Below are 24,709 nucleotides of genomic sequence, written 5' to 3'. Positions count from 1 at the left end.
AATTACAATTCTTACAAAACTGTTATACACAATCAAAAAAGTAAATGCAAGTCTGTCACGCCTGTCACGTGGTTTGATTGACAGCGCTATCTGGACATTAAATGAGGTGCACTACAACGCCATATATGGGCATTCAGAAACTAGGCGGAAAACGGTGCAACCCTGATTATCGTCCTACACACTTCTGTTCCGCTCGAGTTTAAATGTGCGCATTAATCGTCTTGTGCAAAAATATTTTAAAATATATTTGTTATTGTGACGCTTAAGTATCTATTTTGATTTAGCAGACAGGTTTTCTTTATAAAACTGATGAAAAGGAGGATGTTTTCTATATTTTATGTTACTGATGCAGCTTGTGTTCGGCCGGAAGAGAATGAGGAGCGCTCCTTCTGTTTCCGGCGCTGTGAGAGCAGAGGAGTGATTCACACAGCACAGAGATGCAGGTTTGTGTGATTAAAAACCAAATATGTTGTTTATTTCACGTTATATTGGACTTGATATGATCGTTGATTTATTGATGGTTTGGAGCAGTTTCTGGAGATGCTGGTTATGATGATGACGATAGTTTAGTAAAGATCTATTGACTAGTAACTGTTTTAATCTAACTTAACGTTAACTTACTCCTATAAACTGAGAAAAAAGTGATCTGTATATTTACATTGTGTATATGTTATTCATGGGTTGGTATTACACTGTAAAAAAATATTTGTAAAAGTGTGTAAACAAAAAAACGAGTAGGTTTTATAAGAAAATGCTGTGTCGTTTGTTATACATTCAATAATTTCACGTTTAATTCAGTTTGTTACTTGCCTTTACTAATAACTGTTCGTGACATTTACTAGCAATTTCAGTGAAAATGATCTAAAATAAAAATAAAATTCGCTGTGATATTAACGAATACAGGGAATATCAAGGAATATTATAAATGTATATGTAATTTCCAGGCCTGAAAAGGCGATATAAATTAGTAAAATAATGAAAATCATGGATATTTTTGTAAGGAATATAAATGTTTGTAGTTTTGCTCTGCGCTAACATATTATTTCATCCATTATTAGTAGACTAAAACTTGAGTGCAGGGTTATTACACTTAACTAAAACCATTAAAAAAACTATTTTGTTAAGTGAAATTATATATATATATATATATATATATATATATATATATATATATATATATAATAAAATAAAAATAAAGCAACATTTGATTTTCGTCTATAAAATAACAAACTAAATCTGAAATAAAAATTAATAAAAACTATATAGACAGTTAAATAATAAAATAATTAAAATGACAAAAACAACTAAATGGTTGAAATGGAAAAAATAAAAATAATTAAAAGTATTAAAAACTAATGTGATATAAAATAACACTGAGGGTTTTATTGGAGACACAGATTAGTGTAATTATTTAAATGCCTTATTGATTGAAAACCAGTTATTAATATGATACCTGAAGTCTTATAAACTGCCCTGTGAACTCTGGAACTGAAGTTGTAATTTTTCCTGCGTATGGTCGATAACACCACGTCTCTGAATGTGTGTTATTGTGAACGCAGGACCCGAACGCAGACACCGAGTGGAATGACATCCTCCGGAGGAAAGGTATTCTGCCTCCTAAAGAAACACCGAAGGAGGAGGAGGAGGACGAGCAGCTTCATCAGCCTCAGTCTGTTGGTAAGAGGAGTTTTTACACTGCTAAATATAGCTTAAATATTGTTTTTGTTCCTCCTCGTCATCAGATAACCTCTTTTTTTTATCCTGAAGCCTGTGAAACAGTAAATAAGTGTAATATAATGACTGTTTATACACATGGGATTGTGCAATATAGTTATTTTCTATTTCTTGCTGCTTTGTTGAGTTGTATGTTGTGTCTTAGTGTTTTGTATTGTGTGTGTGTGTGTTCATTTTACCACAAGGAGTTGCACTTAAGAATTTTGTTGTACAGCTAAGTGCATTCAATTCAATATGTGAGCTCATATTCTGTTCTTTTGCAGTGAAGACTTATGAGAGCATGACTCTAGAGGAGCTGGAGGAAAATGAAGATGAGTTTAGTGATGAGGATGAACTCGCCATGGAGATGTACAGGTACATATTGAAGAAATCCACCATTATGCATGTTGTAGTCCTCCTATGGCAGTGGTTTTTGTCACTAACAGTGAGTGACAAAAAAAGAACAGTGTTTTTGCGCAGCAATTCATTGATATTCAAACCTCCACTCTGCAGTATTAAAGAGCATATTGCAGGTAAAAAAAAAAATCTAAATTAATATATAACCTTGTATGAAAATACCATATGAAAAGGTAATGCAGGATTTAAAATGTTTTAAAACGACATAAGGGCACTAATTTATTAGATAAAGTGAGCGTTTCTTGGACTGCTCGTAAAAACGGCTTTTTTTTTCAACATCGCGTCATTTTACGTCACGCTAGGGAGCCTCAGCCTCGCCTCAGTGCAGAGCAGGCTGGTGTTCAGTGAGAGCGGCCGTGAGTCAGTGTGTTTTTCGGTAGTTTTTGTATTTCAATCTATCATCGTCATGGTAAATTATTGTGTTTGTGGAGGTTGCAAAAACTCCGGCCTGTCAGGACATCGAGTCCACAGGTTTCCATAACAAGAAAAAGGACGGTGCTGTCTATCTTTCGTGCCTGGTGCGGTTTGTGCAGCTGAAGAGGCGGGATTTCTCTTCCGCATCGGCTTCGAGAAACACGGTCGTGTGTAGCGTTCACTTCAGATCGTGTGTAGCGTTCACTTCAGATCGTGTGTAGCGTTCACTTCAGATCGTGTGTAGCGTTCACTTCAGATCGTGTGTAGCGTTCACTTCAGATCGGAGGATTATCATCCCGGCGATATGATGGAGTTCAACATGGGATGCCGAAGCAAGAATATTGATCGTCTAATACTGTACCAATGGCATCAAATAGTGTGATATAGGTAGTCATGCCCTAAATAGAGGCAACTTGTAATTGAAAAACAAAATTACTAGGTTGATTAAATATTCAAATCTTTAATTTTCTGTTTATGTTATAACCCAGATGAAAAATATGTTTTAAAAATGTACTTGAGTATGTTTTTAGTAACTTACAATAGAAATATACTCAAGTATAGTTTTTATACATTTAATAGTATACATCTACCCTAAACATACTAATGTCTGCTGGCCTGATATACGATGGTAATAATCTGTACAATATTGTGAGCACAGTGTATATCGTTAGCGAACGTGTATCTATAAGCACGTCTCTCACCAAGACACCTGTCCTGTTCTCCACTGGTTCTCCTCACAGTACAACTCATGGTGTCTCTGACCGTTCTATGTCTGACATTAGTCCTGGCCTGTCCTGCTCTCTTGGCATCATAGCAGGCTCATAACTGTATGGCTGTAGTCCGTCATATGAGTGAGTATTTCCTCAGCGTCCGAAATGTCATTGCGATCCATTGTTTTCCTGTTGTTTGAATCGACCGCTCTCCCGCCCGTTACGTCACGCCCGCCACACCCATTTTCAGACGCGGAAGTAAAATTTTCTCACAAAAACGACTCCAGAAGCTTCTGTAGCGTATTTATAAGAATATTTTAAAGAAAATCTAGTTCCTACATTATTTTTCTATATATTGACTCGTTGGGTCCTCTAACCTGCAATATGCCCTTTAAAGGGATACTCCACCCAAAAATTAAAATTCTGTCAATCGTTCTTCAAAATATCTTCCTTTGTGTTCAGAAGAAGAAAGAAACTCATACAGGTTTGCAACAACTTGAGGGTGAGTAAATGATGACAGAATTTTTATTTTTTGGTGGAGTATCCCTTTAAATATCTGAAATTTACATGAATAATAAAAGCCGCCAGTAGGTGGCAGCGAGTCACTGGCAATGAGTGAGTCATTTAGATTCAACCGATTCATTTAAACGGTTGATTCCATAGATATCCATAATAAAGGCTAGATGTCTCGTCCGCGCTGCTGGCCAATGGAGGTCGACGTCCGCACTGGCGGCCATCTTGCCACAGTCAGCTCGCTCACTCATAACATTGTGTTTTAATGGTGCATGTACTTTTTAAATAACCATAACTTGCTCAATTTTCTACCGATTTTCAAACGGTTTGGTTTGTTATAAACGTCAGAGATGTAGTTATGACACCGCACACGTATGAATAATAAGTGTATCAATAAATAATCATCCAGAATTATAGCCACGTTAATAACGTTTGTAAGAAACCAAACCGTTTGTAAATCCGTCAAGATTTCAACGAGATGAGAGTATTTGTGTTCGTGCTGATCACTCATCTCACATCAGGCACCACAGAGCCCGCCAGAAAGCTTGCCTGTGACAAGATGGCCGCCAGTGATGACGATAGAGACTCCGCCGTAAGATATCTAGCCTTTATTATGGATATCTATGGTTGATTCACTCATGAACAAAGCATTTGACTGACTGAATGATTGAATGACTCACTCATTAAGGCAATCGATTCGTTCATTCAGTAATGTCGTTCAAACAGTCCTGCGTCTTTGTTTGGAACAATTTTCGTTGGCGAAATAGAGCAAAAACCGGCAATATTGTCTCTAAAATGTAAGTCACTTAATATTAACTTCTTGTTTATTGAAAATCAATATCACATTTGTAATCGTGCTGATATTTGGAGGAAAAGCAGCTCTCCATGTGATATTGATTAATCATAAATCTCCCATTAATAGAATGTTTAGCTCTGAAAATAAAACATTTGTTTACTGATTGTAACATGGCCTCTTTGTTCTTGAACATGTTTATCCATCTATAGTCGCCTTTTCTCTGCAAAGATGGTGTTGCATTATGCTGATTGTCCCAGGTTTCACACTGATAGTGATGCTAGATTTCATTAGCTATGTTTCCATCCAAAGTTGCGAATTTAACTTATGAGAAAAATTAAAACATTTGTGATTAAAGCACCGTTTCCATCCAGTGAGCCGAAGAACAAAATCGTCATATCCTGATAAACTGGTACTAAATATCACTTAGAAAAATGGAAGTTTTGACACGACAGACTTTGTTCAGGCATTTCGGAATAAACAAAACTGCATTTTTAGATGCTATGCAACAAGATCGGTCCGCTCGCTGGTTAGTCCAGTTATAACGTCCCATCTCAAAGTCACGTCTTACTTGATGCGCATTGAGGGATTTTTTCGGTAAATGTGTTTCCATCGTAGTTAATGCACATGTTTTCTTTTCGGATAAAAAGTCTAACAGACTCAATTGAGTGCAATAAGCATTTTTAGAATTTCCATCCATCCAGCTTTTATTTTATTTTTATGCGATATCCCAAAATGGACATAAAAATAAGTGTAATATTTACACCTAAAACCTGAACTATTGCACTGCTGCTGCACAAACACTGTTCTATTCAAGTAATGAGAGTTTATAATTGTGTGTTACTAATTGTGTACGGTTTCTCTCTGACAGACAGAAGAGGCTTGCCGAGTGGAAAGCGAACCAGATAAAGAACGCGTTTGGGGAGTTGAATGAGATCTCGGGTCAGGATTACGTGAAGGAAGTGAACGAAGCTGGAGCCGGAATCTGGGTGGTGCTTCACCTCTACAAACCGGGGTGATTTACACATCGACCTCTGCACTCAAATCACTTTGAACACAGTCATCTATATTAGGGCTGTCACTTTACGTTCAGAAATCGATTGCACAATCGATCGGACCAACCAACACAAGTTTCGAAAATGAAAATAGGGAATCGATTTTAACAGCCTTTTTTTTTTTTTTTTTTTTACCAAAAATGTGTTTTAGGTGGACAGATCAATACAGGACACAGAACATGTGGGATGTTGGAAAATAACAATGTCTTTTCTGTTCACCAAATGCTTTTTAATATTCGCTATTACTTCAATGCAAGTGAACAAGCGCGCCGTTATGTGTTGCGTAGTGACGTGTGTGTTCAAGTAAGCCAGATATGAGCAGATTCTACAATACGCTGTATTTAATATATCATGAGGATCACGAGTTGAGGATTTGCACTAAAGCCGCGCAGATTTGTCTTACACGAACTTCCCAGCAAAGTGAGTAAACACAGAAACGCCAGATTGGTTTCGTGATTTGACAGCGTTTCCCGCCAAAGTTTATTTTTAATGAGGGCGTTAATCTCAATCCCTGAATGTTGCGCTCCTGTTTGTCATTGTGCTGAAACTTCACGCCAATAAATCATCAGGAATATTGCTGACTTGTGCGTCTCAAGCGCCCTCTTTACGCTCGTCCTAATGCCTGTTAGGTGTCCGTGGATTTGCCTACATTTGGTGTTGAAAATGGAAACGTCTTTAGGCCTGTTCACACCGGGACGAATTTCGCGCGCGATATTCGGCGACGTTTAACCCCTCGTGACTAAACAAAGGGCGCCAGTGTGAGTGTGCACACCGACGCGAAAAACGCCACGCATAAAAGCGTCATTTTTTTAAAAACGCCTCGGGTTAGTTTTTTGGGTTTGACGCGCCGCGTCAAAAAGTATCCGACCAATGAGATTGGCGCTTTTGCTCACGTCTCTGGAGCTCCTGAAGTTACAGTAAAACACAACGTGGGGGCGCTCAAACACAAAACGGTCTTGCTGAGCACACATACGTAACGGCGAAGAAGATGCGCCAAGTAGCGTCTACACCAGTGTTTCCCAACCCTGTTCCTGGAGGCACACCAACACTACACATTTTCCAACTCTTACTAATCGATCACACCTGAATCAACTCATCAGCTCGTTAGTAGAGACTCCAAGACCAGAAATATATAGGTCAGAAAAGGGAGACATCCAAAATGTGCACTGTGTGTCTCAAGGAGCAGGGGTTGGGAAACACTGGTCTACACCATAGATATCCATAATAAAGGCTAGATGTCTCGTCCGCGCTGCTGGCCAAATATGGCCTTTATTATGGATATCTATGGTCTACACTGCCGAAAATCGCTTGGGTGTGAACACAAAAACCGCGTTGAAAAACGCTGACGAATAACGCGCGCCGATTTCGTCCCGGTGTGTACGGGGCTTTAGACATGGAAAATCGATTTTACAATTGATTCAATGAACACTTATGTCTCAAAAATGGAACAGAATTTTTTCACAAAAGTGACAGCCCTAATTTATATATATATATATTATAATTTATAATGCCAAACGTTGTAGTAAAGATGCATTGGATTTTAAGTTCCCATGCACTGTTTCTTATGTATCCTTCTCTTCTTATTCTTAAAGGGGCTGTATGTAAGAATTAGGGGTGGAACGGTACACAGAAGTCACGGTTCGGTTCATACCTCGGTTCAGACATCACGGTTCGGTACGATTTCGGTACAATGGAGGGAAAAGCAAAACAAAAATGCAGAAGGCATTCTATTTTTTAAATAAGTTTTATTAATAAAGGCATAGAACCAGTTTATTTGTAGTGCACTGACAATAGTTTTATATAATTAGTTTATTAATTAAATTAATAAAAAGACAAAAAGACCTTGCGATGTTTGGTAATTGTACCTGAATTAATTTAAAATTAATTTGCTATATTTCAGATCAATATATTTGTTTTCCTTAATTTTAATTAACATTATTAATTAACAATGTAACATTATTCTCATCTGAATTATAAATAATTGATTTCTGTATAAAATAATACTACCATTAAAAACGCATTCGATTTTCTTTTTTAATCAATGTAGAATGTGTAAGATTAGCGCCCCGAGGACGAGAAATGAAAACCAATGCGATGAATGTCCAAAAGATGGGACCCACAGACTGTTTTGAAATGGAGTTGGATAAATATGTTTTGCTTTTAAAACAGTGTGTGTGTGTGTGTGTGTGAGAGAGATTTTGGTTGTGTGACAGTTGTAGGTTACAGTTTGACAAGAGTTTACAGTGTGACAAAAGCACAATGTTGTGTTTTATTGCGAGTGTACACAAATTTAAGTAAACACTTTGCAGGTTTAATGATCTGTATGAACAAAATGACGGAGTAACTATGTTTTTTATGTTTCCACTGTTCGATCGCGGCCGCGCCTCTCTCTCACACACACACACACACAAACACACACACTCCAGCATTGCAATCTTGACATCGCAGCCTGTTCATTATGTGGTCACACCAAACGCGAATAGAGCGTTAAATTCGCGTCTATCGCGTCTAGTTCGACGCTAGTCCAAAGCGAATAGGACGCGCGTATAAAGCCAACGTTTGAAGTGAACGCGCGTTCAGAGCTAAGCCGATGGTACAGATTATGTTTCCCTAAAGAACCCGCGTATCTAACAGTAGTTCCGCATTACATTAATTAATTTTCACGCGAGTTTTATTTATTTTTATACCGTGTATTCTCTGTGTAAATTCGTGCACCGAACCGTGACGCCCGTACCGTTTCGGTTCGGTACGAATACATGTACCGTTCCACCCCTAGTAAGAATGTTCATGCATTAATCGCTCTTTTATTGGCGATGCGTGAACAACTTGTATAAAACAAGACCTTCCTCGACGTGCTAGGTTGTCTATATAAGCATGTAGACTGATGTTTACGTGACGGACTCGGGACGTTTTTGCTGCTAAAATCCAAGGATGTGACGTTTCCTCTCTCGCTCCTAAAAGAGTCTCTCTTCTGTTCAGTGACACATGAAACTAATGCAGGATAATGCAGAAAGAGCCATTCTGTGCTGTAATGTCACGATTCACTCACACTATATAGTCTCAAATATACTTCATAATCAAACTATCATAAGTGTAATTTTAATGACTAAACATCCACATCTGTATGATCAGATGCTTTCTGAACGTCTGTTTTCTCACCGCTGGCATTTTCATCATGTGTTTATTTTGTTATTGAGAGGAAAGCACTGCACATATTTACATATTCATCTAAATTAGGGCTGTCAGTTAAACGCAATTTTTTTTATCGTGCGTTTGGCCTAGCAAACTTTGTAGTTTTTTTTTTACATGCTTTTGCAACAGGACGCTGCATGCGCGGTGCGGCGCTATGAAACCCATTCATGTCAATGGCTTGCGCCGCGCGAGGATGTTTTGTTGCTTCGTCGACCAAAGCGCAAGCGGATCTAACGTTAGCTAGACCGGAAACAACACAACAGGCACGCCACACACACTCGTTTGGGCTTGCGAGCCGGCCAAATAGTTGGTTAACGTTACATTTGAGTGGGTGACGAGCGCGAGACGCCGAAATGGAGGCCAATAAGATTCTGAATGGAAAGTTTACTTTTAAAAAGTTGCCAAATGGTTCCATTGACGAGACCAAAGTGATCTGTGTGTTTTGTCGTTGTGAACTGAGCTATCATCATCATCGCAGCACGTCCAGTCTGAAATACCACTTGATGATGGCCAAGCACACACACACACACACACACACACAGCTGATGCGAATTCTCCGCCCCCTCGTCAATATCAGGACCTCGTCAGTATTTCTTTCACCCTTTTATAGATGGACAGTGTTACATTGTGTGAGAGATTATTTGCTCCAAGTGAGAATGTTAGTGTGAAATTGAACACAGTATATGTAATGTTGTTTTCAATAAAAAACATTTGCACAAAGCAAGCCGATCCACTTTTCCATGTTGATAAGAGCATTAAAATGAGAAAAAATAATGGGACAAAAAGAAATCAAGAGACATTTAGAATAGATAAAAATGTGCGATTAATCTCGTGTTAATAACTATGACATTAATGCGATTAATCTCGATTACATATTTTAATCGTTTGACAGCACTAATCTAAACGTGGACGGCGTCTGGATGTTTGTTAACAGTAAAGGAATGTCCAACTTCTTTTTCTTTACGTCTAAATACCTTCGCCGTGAGTATATCATTAGTATTCTTGCACATATAAGTTGCTGCTGTTAATTAACAGCCATTGGTGTTGCTAATAATAACAAGGGTTTCTGAATTCTACATGCAGCCCCTTTAAGTGATTTCGTGCACTATATAAATGAAAGTGTCATACTCATACAGTGCCTTGACTAATAAATGTGGTTATCCCGCAGGATCCCGTTGTGTACGCTGATAAACCAGCATCTGGCACATCTGGCACACAAGTTTCCTCAAACCAAGTTCATCAAATCTATTTCCACCACCTGCATTCCCAACTACCCCGACCGCAACCTGCCCACGCTGTTCATCTACTACGAGGGCGAGATGAAGGCCCAGTTCATCGGCCCGCTGGTTTTCGGAGGCATGAACCTGAAGTGTGACGGTGAGAGGGATTTTCTTGCTTATAAAGGAGTGAAACTAACACACAAACACACACTCATGAACACACATGCTATTTATTGATTGTAATCATAATTATTTTTTAAAAATTGAAATACTGTTGATTGCCTTTAACTGCCGTTTGCCATTGCTGCTGATACGGCGTTAAATCATATATAAATAAATGTTGATCACATAAAATCAATTGACTGTCTTTTTGGAGTACAAACAATGAGTCTCATTCATGAAACATTCGTAAATATACGAGAGTGATTTGCGCATAAAGAGACCTTCCCGAAAACTCTTCTCCTGATTCACAAACACTTCGTAAACGTCAGATGTGAGAGTGAAGTGTGTGTGTTAATGAATTCCAATCAGTTGTAAATGGGATGCGCGTGCACGCTCATTCTCAATTACCATAAATCCCGCCCATTAAATCAGACTGACAACTATATATGGGCATCATATTATGACACCAAACGAAGGATTTCAACATGTCTTCTCAAAAGCGAATGAAAAAGAAAAATTTCTCAGATGCAGAAATCGAAGTTTTATTATCAGAAGTTCATTCAAAACACCACTTTTTATTTTCAAGCGTACATAGTGGCGTATCAGGTCCTAAAGAAAAGGGAGTTTGGCAGCATTACAGATGCAGTTAATGGAGTTTCATCTGTTAATCAAACAGTCCCAGAAGTAAAAAGACAAACCGTATGTAATTACTATATATAATATTTTTTCAAAATGCTGTGTAAATATGTACCCGATTAAGGGGAATTAAAATGCAGCCTTAGTTATTAATGAGCAAAACGTTCGGGTGTTAAACTCACTATTTACGCGTGGCTGGAGCAGGTGTAGATTTCTATTGGTACCAACTAACATTTGGAAAATACCAACATTTTAATGAATCCGAAAATTTACGCCAGAACCACTTTACACACGATTCACACACATTCGTTCTGCTCGTGTTTCATGAATGAGACCCAATAGCTTTTTTCTAATATCCTAACATTCATTAATTTTGCAGAATCTAAATGAATACATTTTCATTCAGCTATATTATTTATTTAATATAAATAAATTGGTATTTATATGTTGTTATAAAAAAAAAAAATATATATATATATATATATATATATACACTACCGTTCAAAAGTTTGGGGTCAGTGAGAATTTTATTTTTATTTTTTGGAGGAAAGAAATCAATACTTTTATTTATCAAGGAATAATTAATTTGATCGAAAGTGACAGTAAAGACATTTATAATGTTACAAAAGATTCTAACCCTAACCCTATTCATCAAAGAATCCAAAAAAAAAAAAAAAAACTGTACAACTGACAGACCAACAACTGTTTCAACATTGATAATAATAATAAATGTTTCTTGAGCATCAAATCCTCATATTATCCTGATTTGTGAAGGATCATTTGACACTGAAGACACTGACACTGGTGATGCTGAAAATTCAGCTTTGATCACAGGAATAAATTACACTTTACTATATATTCACACAGAAAACAGCTGATTTACACTGGAATTTATTTAATACTATAACTGATTTTTGTTGTATTTTTAATCAAATAAGCGCAGCCATGGTTAGCAGAAGAGAATTCTTTTAAAAGTATTTAAAATCGTACCGACCCCAAACTTTTGAACAGTACTGTATATATATATATATATATATATATATATATATATATATATATTTATATATATATATATATATATATATAAAACACATTTAATTATAAGTGAATATTTAGCATGCCAATTAGTTATTTATTCTATAGGAATTTTGTTATACATGTTGTCATTAAATATAATTTAATGAATTATGTATAAGTATAAATCTTTTCCATACATGACAGTTAATACTGACTATCCAGCACCAAAAATGTATAATAAAAAGTATCTTTTTTGTATCTGAGTAAAATTGGGGGTGATGAAAAATCTGATATTTTGCCAGATGAGTTTATCCATGTATCATCTTTTTATTCTTTTAATTCATTTTATAACTGTATCATATCTCTTTTAATTCCTTTTATAACTGTTAATTTTCCTTGCTTTTATTTTGTGGTTATTTTAATTCCTTTCTAAAGCACTTTGAATTGCCGTAGTGTATGAAATGTGATATGAATAAACTTGCCTTTCCTATTTTTTGTGTTTTCGTTTTCACGTTTCCTTAGCAAAGATGTGTATGTAAACGAGCAGTTGTTGTGTGTGTTCCAGAGCTGGAGTGGCGTTTATCTGAGACCGGTGCTGTGAAGACCGACCTGGAGGAAAACCCCAGAAAACAGATCCAGGATCAGATGATGACGTCCATCCGCTGCTCGGCGCCGATCCGCACAAACGGTGATGAGGACTCAGACGAGGACTGACATTATATCACACACACCAGTCGTTTTGTGGCGACTCCAACACACCAGGAAAGACTGTTTAAGCCGTTGCCGGGCAGACTCTAATATTTGCCATATTAAAAGACATCCACTCTCTGGGACTAGAATGGTGTTTCCCATAGAGAACGACTCCTGCTTATCTTGCACTCGAAAACATTTTTAAACCAGCCATCATTTTCACCAAAAATTTGCATTGTTTTGTTTTATATTGGATTTCTAATAACGCAACCTTTGTCAGTTCAATGCTTGTCACCATTTATTATATAAAAACATATTGATTTGACTTGAGTGCATTTTACTGTGTGTGTGTGTGTGTGTGTGTGTGTGTGTGTGTGTGTGTTAATGGCTAGCGGTGTTTCCGCTCACCCACATCCCTCTAAACCGAGCTTAAGGACAAGCTGTGATATTTAGGGATATGTCATGAACAATTTCAGGCTATTTCCCATCAATTTCCTTTTTGCATTTTGCCATTACCCAGGCTTTCTGATTTGCACACACACACACTGAAAAGCTTCATCTGTGCTTAGTGTTAGCAATAATACGTAAACCGTCTGCAAGCTTGAGGTTACATTTATTAAAAGAGGTTTTAATGAAATCTGGTCGTTTTTTTGGAGCTTGACAGCAACAATAATGCAGCTTTAACACATTATAGGCGTTACGGTGTCAGAGAGAATCCCAGATAAGAACAGAGGACGTCTGAAGAAGGGGAGAAACACGGGGTTAAATCCAACAGTTTACATGGAAATGAATCAAATCTTTAAAACAGTCGCTTATGCTCACTATTGTATCTCATTTCCATCTCTGCACTCTATCGTCCCACAAATAACAGGTAAAACTTTTGTTTTTCTTATGTTTTGCAGTGCTCTGTTACATTTTACAAAATGTATTCAATTTACATGAAGTCTTTTCTCATTCAAACGCCACCAAAACTCAATGTACCTACAGGCCAATTTGCACGTTTACATACAAACCTACAGTTTTTACAATCACTAAAACAACTTTATCAATACTTCAAAACTCTTCACCCACAGTGATCACAACATCAGTCTATGTGAGATAAACTGGGTCATTTCTCACTGCATGTGCACAAAATGCATTCAATGATGACATCTTTCAAATTATTTTGACACAAAAAACACAACAAATTGCACATTTACATACTCTGATCACCAAAATTACATATTTAAACGTTTTTCCTCCTTTCTTCGTGAAACAGCTTGAATGTAACTCGACACCCTTGCCTCATTTAGTATGCGCTGTTCTATGAATATGCAAATGAGCCCCGCCTCCACTCACTCACTCAGAGATCCACTGGTTGACGATCACACGTTGATCTGATTGGTTACAAGGTCGTTTGTGACGTCAGAAACACCAGCGATTTCAAACCGTGTTTTTGAGACTGTCTTTGGTTCACTGCAGTTTTAAGCAGAAAATACTCAGCAATGCTGTCGACTCATTTGAGGCATTAACTTACACATGGTGTGTCTTGTCACCGGCCCACCGGTGGGCCCAAATCCATTACATTTTTAAAACAGTAATATCCTATACTAAACCTAAACTAATCTTGACAAACTATGTATCATTTGAAAGCTTACAATCTCTAGTTTCCATATTTGGTGATTGATTTTCAAAATAAATTACAGAGGAGCCGTAATTTATCAATTTGCAACAAGAATATTTTCATACTCCTAAGGCGTGTTTAGACCTTTATTTTGAAATAGTGATGAACATGAAAAATCATGAAAGAAGGGTAGAAATCTCAGTTTGTTTTCATGCCAAGAGTTCAAAAGATAACATCCATTTAATTATTTTAGTAAAAAAGGTCTGAATTTTTTAAATATAAAGAAAAAAATGATAGATTCACCATTTGTGATGTGGCAGCGAGCTATAACGCACATGCGTGTTCTTTGTATGCGTTTCTTAGAGGTTGAATTCATATCAAAATCTGCCAAACTTCTCATATTACTTCTGAATAGGATGTCTACTTCATAAATTGTATGAAAATTGTGGAAATAATGGTTCAGATCACTCAAAACACATATGGAAATGGAGGCGCCCTTATATGAGCAGTAATGGAGTCTGGTTGTCATCTAGTGAAAAAGTTGGGTACTGCGCCCAAACAAAATCTCACTGAAAGCTCATTTTTTGAGATATCAACCTAAAATTTGAAACACAACTTGTTCAGATTTTTGGCTTTGATTTTTTTTGCAGTTTTAGAGTCGCCCAGGTTTTGAAAATATATATTTTATATAAAATATGAATAATTAATTTTTTTACATTGTACATTTTCATGAACTCAAACTTCTATAACTTTTTTTCTGTTTCACTTTCTTAATTTATTTCACTTCTACAAAAATCTGCCAAATGTCTTCTTTAAAACAAGACCAATCTTACGTCTATATTCCAAAGCATTCTTGAATTACAACCATTTAAGTTCGAAATGTGCATTTTCATGTATATTCAAAAAAAGGGGGGTGACACTTAAAGGGTTAAAGCGTATTAGACATATAAACAACATTAAAAGCTGTATTTTTAAAACTATCTTGTAAGTTGTAAACAATCAGGGCAACATGTGATCATCAAACAGTGGATCTCTGAGCTGAGTGAGTGAGTGGAGGCGGGGCTCATTTGCATATTCATAGAACCGTGTATACTAAATGAGGCAAGGGTGTCGAGTTACATTCAAGATATTTTAAGACATGAAGATTTTTTTTTCAAGGAAAACGTTTAAATATGTCATTTTGGTGATTAAAGATGAGTTTAATAATAAAGTGTTACCAAACGTTGCTTGTGTTCTGGAAGAATGAGTTAATTTGAGGCATGAATTACATTTTTTGATAGTTTTAGTCTATTTTGAACTGCTGTGTCCAACTGCAAGTTGGAAGAGTTTTGAAAAAATTAGAGAAATGTGTCCTAGCGAAAAATTTAAAGATCCTTAAAAGTTCTTATTCTGTAATGATAAAAGTTATGCAATTTAACAGGTCTGGTTTTGTTTTCACGCACCTCGCGTGTTTCTTCCAGAAGTGCCGCAAACGTTCTTCAGCTTCTCTAAGAAAAAGACACACGTTACTCAAAAAAGACACGGGATATTAAAGCACATATTAAACAGTGCTTTAGTAATCACAAAGCCACAGTTGCTCTCCAGCCTAACGCCTTTAACCGAGCGTGACGAGACCTGAGAGGAGATCGCCTGCGCACCTGCTGTTTCTTCCTGCGCAGAGAGAGCTTCGGCGAGAGACGCATCAGCGGATGAACCGAGTGAGACTGAAGACCAGGAGAAAACATATTCATATATACAGTAGCGGCCAAAAGTCATTTTAATGACCCTACAAATGATATTAAACCATCAAAATACACTGTAAAAAGTGTTCAGTTCACTTACTTAATTTTTTTTTTGTAAACCCGTTGCCTTAAAATTATTAAGTAAACGTAATGCTTGATTGAAAAAAATTGAGTTATGTGAACTAGACAATAATTTTTTCGATTAAGCATGAAGTTTATTTACTTAACCCTCTGGGGTCCTTCATTTCAGAGTCACACTCAGGACCTTCGGGTCCAAATGGGCCGGAAGGGTGGGATTAATATTTATTTTTAAAAAATCATCTTTTTTTTTTTTTACTTGTTTTTTATAATATTTTTTCTTTTCTTTTTTGGTGTTTTGAGATAATTTCAAAAATAAAAATGATTTATAATTAATATTAATGCAATAATTATGACCCATTTTTTCCCCATTGAATATAATAGAAATTAAAAAAAAATATATATATATATATATTTTTTTTTAAAGCTGTATTTCATTTTAGAGTCAAGCCTAGGCCTCATGAAAGCATTTTTTGAAATGAGATGGATGCCATCTGGTGGACAAACTGAGCATTTTAAAAATTCAAAACCCATATGTAATCTGAATTTATTAGTGTGTATGTGTATAAAAGTGTGTTTGTGTGTGTGTGTGGATGTGTCTGTTTTGCACTCTTGATGTTTTATAGATTCACCCCTTCACTGTTGTGTGCTTTTTTTCTGGATCGTGGCTGATTTGTAGTTTGTACGCACAAAATAACTCTGTATTTTCACATTTTTGCCAATTTCCCATTCATTTCCTATGCGGGTCCATTTGGACCCGAAGGTCCTAAGTGTGACTATTTTTTTTACAACCACTTAGACTATTCAAATCCTGTCCCCAATTTTTTGGGGTGTTCATATGCCAAGTACCAACAAAGTCACCAAATTTCGGACCATTCCGATAAAGCAATGATTTAAAAAAAAAAATTTTTTAAATGCTTCGGGTCCATTTGGGCCGAAGGACCCCCAGAGGGTTAATAATTTTAAGGCAACGGGTTTCCTCAATTTTTTTTAAGTTAAGTCAACTTATCACTTTTTACAGTGATACATATTTTAAATATAAGGGAAGAACAAAACACTAAACTTTTGCTATTATAATTTTTTTTGGCAATCTACACTGTAAAAAATATTTTAGCAATTTAGTTATTTCAACTTATTTTTTTTTGTGTAGAGATAACTAGATTGTCCAGACAACAAGAAATTTTAAGTTTTCTTGTCCTCAACTTATCGAAATAAGTTAGTTAAACTAAAAAAAAACCCATGCAAAAAGATAACACAAAATAATGAGTTAAGTTTTTTTTACAGCGTACAGTTACAGGTTATTTTTTACCATGCATAAAGCTAACAGGATAATGCAAACATTGACCCCAACATAATCAGATATTCATATTTAGTTGGTTCGCTCTTGTTTTTGCATGTGTTCATAATTTATTTGTATGACGGCCTGGATAAAAATGACGTTGCACAATTTGTAATGTTTCATTGCGTCATTATGACTAATAAAACAATCGCCTCCATGCACAACTACGCAATATGCTTACAAAATCTTTATAATATTTCAATAAATGGTCAATTTTCCTAGGCTGGTCAATTTTCCTTATCAGGGAATATGCATTATATAGAGAGAATGTTTGAATATAGTAACGTGAGATGTTGATACCTCTCTCTCCACTTCGCCGACTGAGTTGTGTGCTTTGGAATAATGAAACAGGAACTGAAGAGCAGAAGACAAACATCAGTCTGGCATCATCAGGAACAGGACAGAAAGCAGAAGCTGCTCTATATGAACTTACCCTCTTAAAAACATTCTGAATCTGCTCCTGTAGAAACACATGAGAGAGTTCAGACACAGGGTCACGGGGTCAAAGGTCATGATGATGAACTCACTCACACACTCACCTGGTCCTGGTTCCTCCACTCCACACCACACAGAGAACTTAGTAAAGCCGAGGCCTAAACACACAGACATGTACAGTGTGATTAGCTATGAGTTAAAGGTGCGGTGTGTACGTTTTAGCGGCATCTAGTGGCGAGGTTGGGAATTGCAACCAACAGTAATAAACAATGAGGTTTCTTTACAAAGATAAATTAAGGAATTAGGTTTACTTTGCAAACATTATTGCGAATATTATTGTTACTTTAGCTAGCTTCTTTGCACGAAGAACTACATAGTGACGAAACGTGTTTGTCCGCTCAGGGCCACCGTAGAAACACGTCGATGTGCCGCGGTGTGTGTAGAGAGAAATGCCTCATTCTAAGGTAATAAAAACATAACGGTTCATTATGTAAGGTCTTTATACACCACTGAACACATAGTTATGTATATGATATTGCATTTCTGTCAACAGATCCTCCTAAATATTACACACTGCACCTTTAAAATTAACTTGTACATTTGGATAGATAGATAGATAGATAGATAGATAGATAGATAGATAGATAGATAGATAGATAGATAGATAGATAGATAGATAGATAGATAGATAGATATTATTAGACAATACTTAAGCCAAAAATAAAATAATTCATTCATACCTGAATATAATCTCCATAATCATCACAATCTGTCAGTGGTCTAGGATAGCCTTCTGCAATCATACAAAGACAATCTGTGTTATTGATTAACAGAGATATCCCACTCTAAAATCCTGATGGATTATTATCATAATTTGAAACAACCTTAAATTAATTTTATAATTATTATAACAGGATTTCAACAAAATGCAAACAAAATCTAGATAATTACATTAGTTACCATAAATTAAGAACAATACTTCCACAGCATTTATTAATCTCAGTTACCTTTTTTAAATCAGAAGTTGTATCTGTTAATATTATTGAGCTGACATGATCTAACAATGAACAGTTATTAACGAAGATTAATAAACATTCATGGATACTGTAATAAACCTATTGCTCATTAATATTAGTTCATGCATTAACTAACGCTAACTAATGGAATATTATTCCATGTTTAACATACAAGATTTATGATAAAACAAAAGACCCAGTTCCCAAAGAAACTGTGGTTTTGAAACTCCATGCACTTTCTAATATTAAAGTGAATCAAATATTAATTTAATTTTTATTTGATTCCTTTAGGATTTATTCCAAATGATCAACGAGAATCCTGAACAAATTACATTAGAAAGTCAAACACCCCGTAAAGCTGATAATTAACTTTATAAAATAAGAGAAATGCGTCCTGTCATCTGTCGATACACACAATATTTAGAAATCTAATGTCAAGTGAAATGCAAGTGCTGGAGTTACTCACCAACAGCTGAATAAAAGCTGCTGATTAACCAAACTAAACAGCAAAACACCGAAAAGTGCCGATAGCACGCGCTCCCCATAATACCCGTGTGAGTTGGGTTGAGTTCTGAAGGATGTTCTTCTTCTGGTTTTGGAGAACTGAAGTCCTGCTGATGCTGATCAAGGGTGTAAAGTCTCTCATAGCAGGCGACCAATCAACACCGAGATCCAGTCCCCGCGCGCACCACTACCAGAGCGCGCTCTCGACCTGCGCGCGTCACACACACACACACACACACACACACTGTGGAAATAATCACGGATCGAGAGTCACGCGTCACAGGGACACCACATTCAATTATGTGGGCTTACCTTCCACGCTCTTAATTAGTAGGCTATTAGTATTAGGCGTGAGTTTGAGTCAGACATCTCCTCTTCAGCAGCTTTACATTCACCAAACTTTACAGTTGTATTCCTAAATGAATATAGGTAGGAATAAAATGTAAAAATGTTCTATAAATCGGGTGAATGATATATGAACAAACCTTAAGAATTCTCAAAATGCATAAAAAGTTATTGTTTTCGTTGTTTTTGACCCATTGTAAACAGTAAAAAGTTCTCCAATAATTGTATCCCTTAAAACTCATATTTGATCACCAAAATTACACGTTTAAAGTGTTTTCCTTGAATAAAATGCTTTGAATGAATATGCAAATGAGCCCCGCCTCCACTCACTCACTCACTCAGAGATCCACTGGTTGACGATCACACGTTGATCTGATTGGTTACAAGGTCGTTTGTGACGTCAGAAACACCAGCGATATCAAACCGTGTTTTTGAGACTGTCTTTGGTTCACTGCAGTTTTAAGCAGAAAATACTCAGCAATGCTGTCGACTTATGAACTTACACATGGTTTGTCTTAAAGCGTATTAAAAACACCACATAGACACATATAAACAACATTAAAACTAGATTTTCACCACAGGGGGACTTTAAGATATTCAAGTAGGAAATATAAAGAAATTTAATAAAGTTATCGAACACTTCAGTCTTCACAGCATAAATTGAATATATTTCTTTTGTTCTTTGATTATTGTTCCCCGGCCTCAGTTGCAAATTTAAACATAACATAAACTACAAAATATGTTTGCGATTCTATGACAATGACAATTTATTTGTATAGCACTATTAAAAACAACAGCTGTCAATGTAATCAATCATCTGGAGAAGTATGGTGATATATATATTGCTTAAATGTTATTTTTATTGCACTGTCAACCCTGGAAAATGTTGTTGATAGGCCTATATTGGGACAGAAACAAAACAATCCTGTATTTTTTACAGGTCACATTCAGAATCCACTGCACTTCTGTTATTTATATGTTTACTCATCTAGGGAGTTCAAGTGTTTAAATATAAAAGCACTGAGAAAAAGGAAATAGCTGAGAGACTATATATAACTAATACAGAGGTTCTTATTAATTCAACCTCTCCAGATTGAAAGAAAAATAATACATGCACCTGTTTTAGATTTAAACAATCGCCGCAATGGATGTTTTGATCGGTGAATATTAGAATAACATGTTCATTTTTTCCAGATTGGATGGAGCTGTTTTTCCATAAACGGTGACGTCACTGGTCGAGTTTCCAGTGTTTCGTCTTTGATGCATTAATAACGGATTACACAGTGGACCGAGGCGTCGTTAACGACATGTTACGGCAGATTTACACGCAAAGCTGAGCAGAGACGAGACCCACGTGACCTTACCTTTCACATTTACTCAGGGCTTTTGGAGGACATAACACTTTTACACTTTCTCAGTTTGTGTAAACCTATAGGCCTACTTAAGGTTCAGAGTATTTATTTGTTCCCGCATTAATGTCACACGTCTAGTATAATTATGTGGTTTTGTTTCATTAATACGCTGTATAGGCCTACTTTTTTCTTGTTTTACCCTGAAAGAATAAAAGTGAATGTGACAACATGCCCCATATGTGTGGGTAGCTACATTATAACCTTATAACATGACCATATGACCGATTCAAATGTTATCTGATCTAATAAAATACAATTATTAACTTTTTTACATAAAATAATGTCATTTTTTTTAAATAATTAAAATATATATATTTTTGAATTTGACAACGAACACACCGAAAAACAGCTATATACAGCACACAAAACATAATAGTAATTTTTAATTTCTGAACATGGACTCTCAGTCTTTATTCACCTTTTTCCTCATGGTTTCTCAATAGAATTGATAAAAGTATAGAATATAAATCATAGTTCTAATAGGGTCTCATTGTAACGCTGTGTGACAACATGCCCCGCCTAACCCGGCGAGTGTTTCTGCTGGTTAGCGAAGCATTAAAGAACTATCTCAACTGTTAAATAACAGATTGGAGATTAAAATAATATCATATTTGTCTAATTTTAAATATACACAAAAAACAGAGATGAAAAAATAACACACAAGTGAGACATTTACTTTTGCTACGGATAAATAAATGTTCAGTGATATCTTCCAAAGATTTCTGAATTTTGGCGCATTTTGTTTCTCTATATAGTGTTGATTAACTATAGTAAATACACTAAGTTTCGTCATCTGCATGTGTGGAAGTATTTAAAACAAGTGTGTGACAACTAGCCCCGTGTTAGTTTGCTCACTCATTCAGTCTATCACTCATCTCCTGACATCACGGAAGCAGAGGATTGTGGGTGTACTCATAATTGGGTTTTATTAGTTGAAGTCTAATTGGATTAAGACATACCAGACACCAACCTGAAAGCCTCATTCATCCGAGTGTGTGACAGTCATTTGCTTTTAAGGTGGTGAGAGAGATTTATATAGTTAATAACTTGTACAATAATAAGCTGTAGTGGGTTATAGGGATCGATGGTGGGCACAATATGTTCTTTTAGTTTTTCTATATTTTTGTAGATTGAAATGTACTGTGTTGGTGTCAATGGTGTGAGGTATATTGGCCCAAACAAGGGAAAATGAAAACAAATTCCCAGTGAGAAAGAGTCAGGATACGGTTTGAATCTGAGTATCTTCACTGTTAAAATTATCATCATTTTATGGTACAAAATGCTAATTAGTTAATGGTAAGCTCACTTGAAAAAAATAATTGAATGTAATTTTACAGTAAAATATGTAAAAAAAAAAAAAAAAATCCTTACATGTACTTTTGGGAAGAAAAAAGACCAAGTCATCTTATAATTTACAGTGGAAAAACAGTAAATTGATATTCCCAGAATTCTCACACTTGATGGTTTTCTTCTTATTTTTTTGTTATACATTATGTTACATCTTATGTTGTTTATTGCATTATTCCTAACACAAACACAAAACACCAACATGGTAACACACATCACACTAAAATAATGCAATAAACATCCATTTAACAATATTAGATGTAACATAAAACCCTAATGTAACAAACAAGTGTGATGATGGTGTGTGTGTGTGTGTGTGTGTATGACACCGTCTGCTTGTGGAAAAACTTGTGATGACTTTTATTGATATGATATCTTTCTCTTTATCACTATAAGATGGTTGTCAGTGTGTATTCTACTGTAAAAAATTATCGTGATTTTAACGGTAAAAATGCTACAACTGACTGTTAATTGGTTACCAGAAAGTTTCCTTACTATATACAGTAAATAACTGTGAAAGATCTAATGGTAAATTTAATGTAATTTTACTGTAAAACTCATTTTATAATTTACAGTGAAAAACCGTAAATTGACATTCTCACAATTCCTTGCGTGACACTTCACATTTGGTGTATTTTTGTTGAAATGACCATGTTTCTTCATAGTTTTCTTCTAATCAGTTATGTAGATTAGGGTTTTGTTACATTTAATGTTGTTAAAATAATATTTATTGCATTTTTTAGATTTCATGTGTGCTACCATGATGGTGTTTAATGTTTGTGTGAATGAAACTGTGCAGCTTCTATATATTAGTATTATCTTTCTTGTGGAAGAGCTGCTTGTGATGAGCTTTGATTGATCATGTGACTTTCAACACTAGTGTGATTATTGGGTGTCAGTGTAACAATTGTACAAAACAGATATTATTACTTCAACAAGTCGGTAAATATATCAGATAATAAAATATGGTTTATTACTGTAAATTTTAGGTTAAGTCTGTAAAACCAATAACCGTATTTTTGACGGTATAAAGTTCTGGCAACCACAGCTGCCGTTTTTTTTACTGTAAAAATTACGGTTTATTTTTTACAGTGAGTATTCAATATCAATAAAAAATATGTAGTCCCATGAAGAACCTTTAACATCAATGGAAACACTAAAGGTTCTTTAGAATGTTAATATGTTCAAAACATGGCTCTTCTAAGGTGAAAAATCCCCCTTTATTTTCAAGATTGTACCGTATTTTTTAGGATAAAGTTCTCTGGTAAATTTCTGGCAACCATGTTTTACCGTACATTTTGCTCACTGATCCTCGCATCTCATGAATGAGCATCTGAAGGGCTTTTAAGAGGCGACCTCTTCTCATTTCTGCTGAAATGAATAAACACATCATGCTGCCACTACAAAACGGTTTAGTCACAAAATGTCATGTTCTCCCAACTGGCCAATCGAAGCGCAGGCAGATTGACTTTTTATTGCAGATAGATACTCGTCCGGCTGGAAACAGTTTGATACTCGTCATGTCATCGTATTGATTGAAAATAACAGTGTTAGTGGAGCATATTATAGTCAGAGGAGCTGACGTGGTCCTGGCCACAGATGGCTTGAAGAAAGACCAGGGACCAGTGAAGTTCGTAAGTGCTTTTATAGTCAAAGTAAGTGTTATTCTAGTCAGCTAGAATCTGCATGATGTAGTTTGTAATGCCAAAGAGAGCGATCAAACGATCAAACCAATCTGTGTGAAAGCCACTCCAGCAATGTGACGGACTGAACAGAAAAGTTTCCAGCATTGTCACCAGCTGTCAGGAGAAGTGTGTATAAGAACAATCAAACGAGGTGTGAAGTCTCGGCTCTCAGGTTTAACGATGTCAGGTTGTCCTGCTGGACGACAGGTGATGATAGACCACCATAATGAGCCAATCAAACGTCCGATGGGACACACAGAGGTGAGACTTCTGAATCACTGTGGTCTTCTTAATCACACAGGCACACGTGTCCACGAGAGAAGACACACTAAAAAAAATAAGGTTTTTTTTCAAGAATTGAATTCGTTTGAAATGATTTGTTGTAATCGTGTTGAATGAACTTAAAATAATTGGTTTGCCATTCCTAATAGAGAAAATTGTGTCATGTTAACTACATTTATATTTTGTCCTGCCTAGATACAATTATCAACATTATAATTGTATCTAACTTGACTCTACAGTTACTTCCTAAAATGAAATAATGTGTGCAATTACATTAAAACCACTTTTTACATAGTAACAATCAATACAGGTGAAACTCGAAAAATTAGAATATCGTGCAAAAGTTCATTTATTTCAGTAATTCAACTTAAAAGGTGTAACTAATATATTATATAGACTCATTACATGCA

At 35.8% G+C, this 24,709-nt stretch overlaps 2 protein-coding genes across 3 annotated transcripts; one reads left to right on the top strand and one right to left on the bottom strand.

Moving 5' to 3' along the window:
• The first annotated feature begins 354 nt into the window (after positions 1-354).
• pdcl3 (phosducin-like 3) lies at positions 355-12,570 on the top strand. The gene is made up of 6 exons (XM_056271364.1): positions 355-443; positions 1,560-1,677; positions 1,998-2,088; positions 5,432-5,575; positions 9,976-10,184; positions 12,408-12,570. Exons 1-6 carry the CDS (start codon positions 438-440, stop codon positions 12,554-12,556), a joined length of 717 nt encoding a protein of 238 aa, XP_056127339.1. The 5' UTR covers positions 355-437; the 3' UTR covers positions 12,557-12,570.
• Positions 12,571-13,183: 613 nt separating this feature from the next.
• On the bottom strand, positions 13,184-19,311 carry nms (neuromedin S). 2 transcript variants are annotated; one of them, XM_056271365.1, is made up of 8 exons: positions 19,191-19,311; positions 18,449-18,501; positions 17,813-17,866; positions 17,707-17,733; positions 17,574-17,627; positions 15,773-15,838; positions 15,578-15,617; positions 13,184-13,270 (listed from the first exon to the last, which is right to left on the bottom strand). In XM_056271365.1, the coding sequence occupies exons 1-8, from the start codon at positions 19,267-19,269 to the stop codon at positions 13,230-13,232; spliced, it is 414 nt and encodes a 137-aa protein (XP_056127340.1). In that variant the 5' UTR covers positions 19,270-19,311; the 3' UTR covers positions 13,184-13,229. The 2 variants fall into 2 exon arrangements, with proteins under 2 accessions (XP_056127340.1, XP_056127341.1); XM_056271366.1 differs by having other exon boundaries at positions 13,227-13,270; positions 15,578-15,622.
• Between the last annotated feature and the right edge of the window lie 5,398 nt (positions 19,312-24,709).

The sequence above is a fragment of the Rhinichthys klamathensis genome, unplaced genomic scaffold (assembly GCF_029890125.1).
Source record: "Rhinichthys klamathensis goyatoka isolate OS25496 unplaced genomic scaffold, OSU_Roscu_1.1 h1tg000318l_1, whole genome shotgun sequence".
Taxonomy (NCBI): domain Eukaryota; kingdom Metazoa; phylum Chordata; class Actinopteri; order Cypriniformes; family Leuciscidae; genus Rhinichthys; species Rhinichthys klamathensis.
The sequence above is the reverse complement of the archived record's forward strand: the minus strand, read 5'-3'. Positions and strand labels throughout refer to the sequence as shown.

Coding starts and splice junctions, on each gene's coding strand:
- nms (XM_056271365.1), bottom strand. CDS start 19,269: ATGGGGAGCGCGTGCTATCGGCACTTTTCGGTGTTTTGCTGTTTAGTT. Junction 17,628..17,706: donor TTCAGAATGTTTTTAAGAGG/GTAAGTTCATAT, acceptor TCTGCTCTTCAG/TTCCTGTTTCATTATTCCAA. Junction 15,839..17,573: donor TCGGCGAAGTGGAGAGAGAG/GTATCAACATCT, acceptor CCTGGTCTTCAG/TCTCACTCGGTTCATCCGCT.
- pdcl3 (XM_056271364.1), top strand. Junction 1,678..1,997: donor TCATCAGCCTCAGTCTGTTG/GTAAGAGGAGTT, acceptor GTTCTTTTGCAG/TGAAGACTTATGAGAGCATG. Junction 10,185..12,407: donor CATGAACCTGAAGTGTGACG/GTGAGAGGGATT, acceptor TGTGTGTTCCAG/AGCTGGAGTGGCGTTTATCT.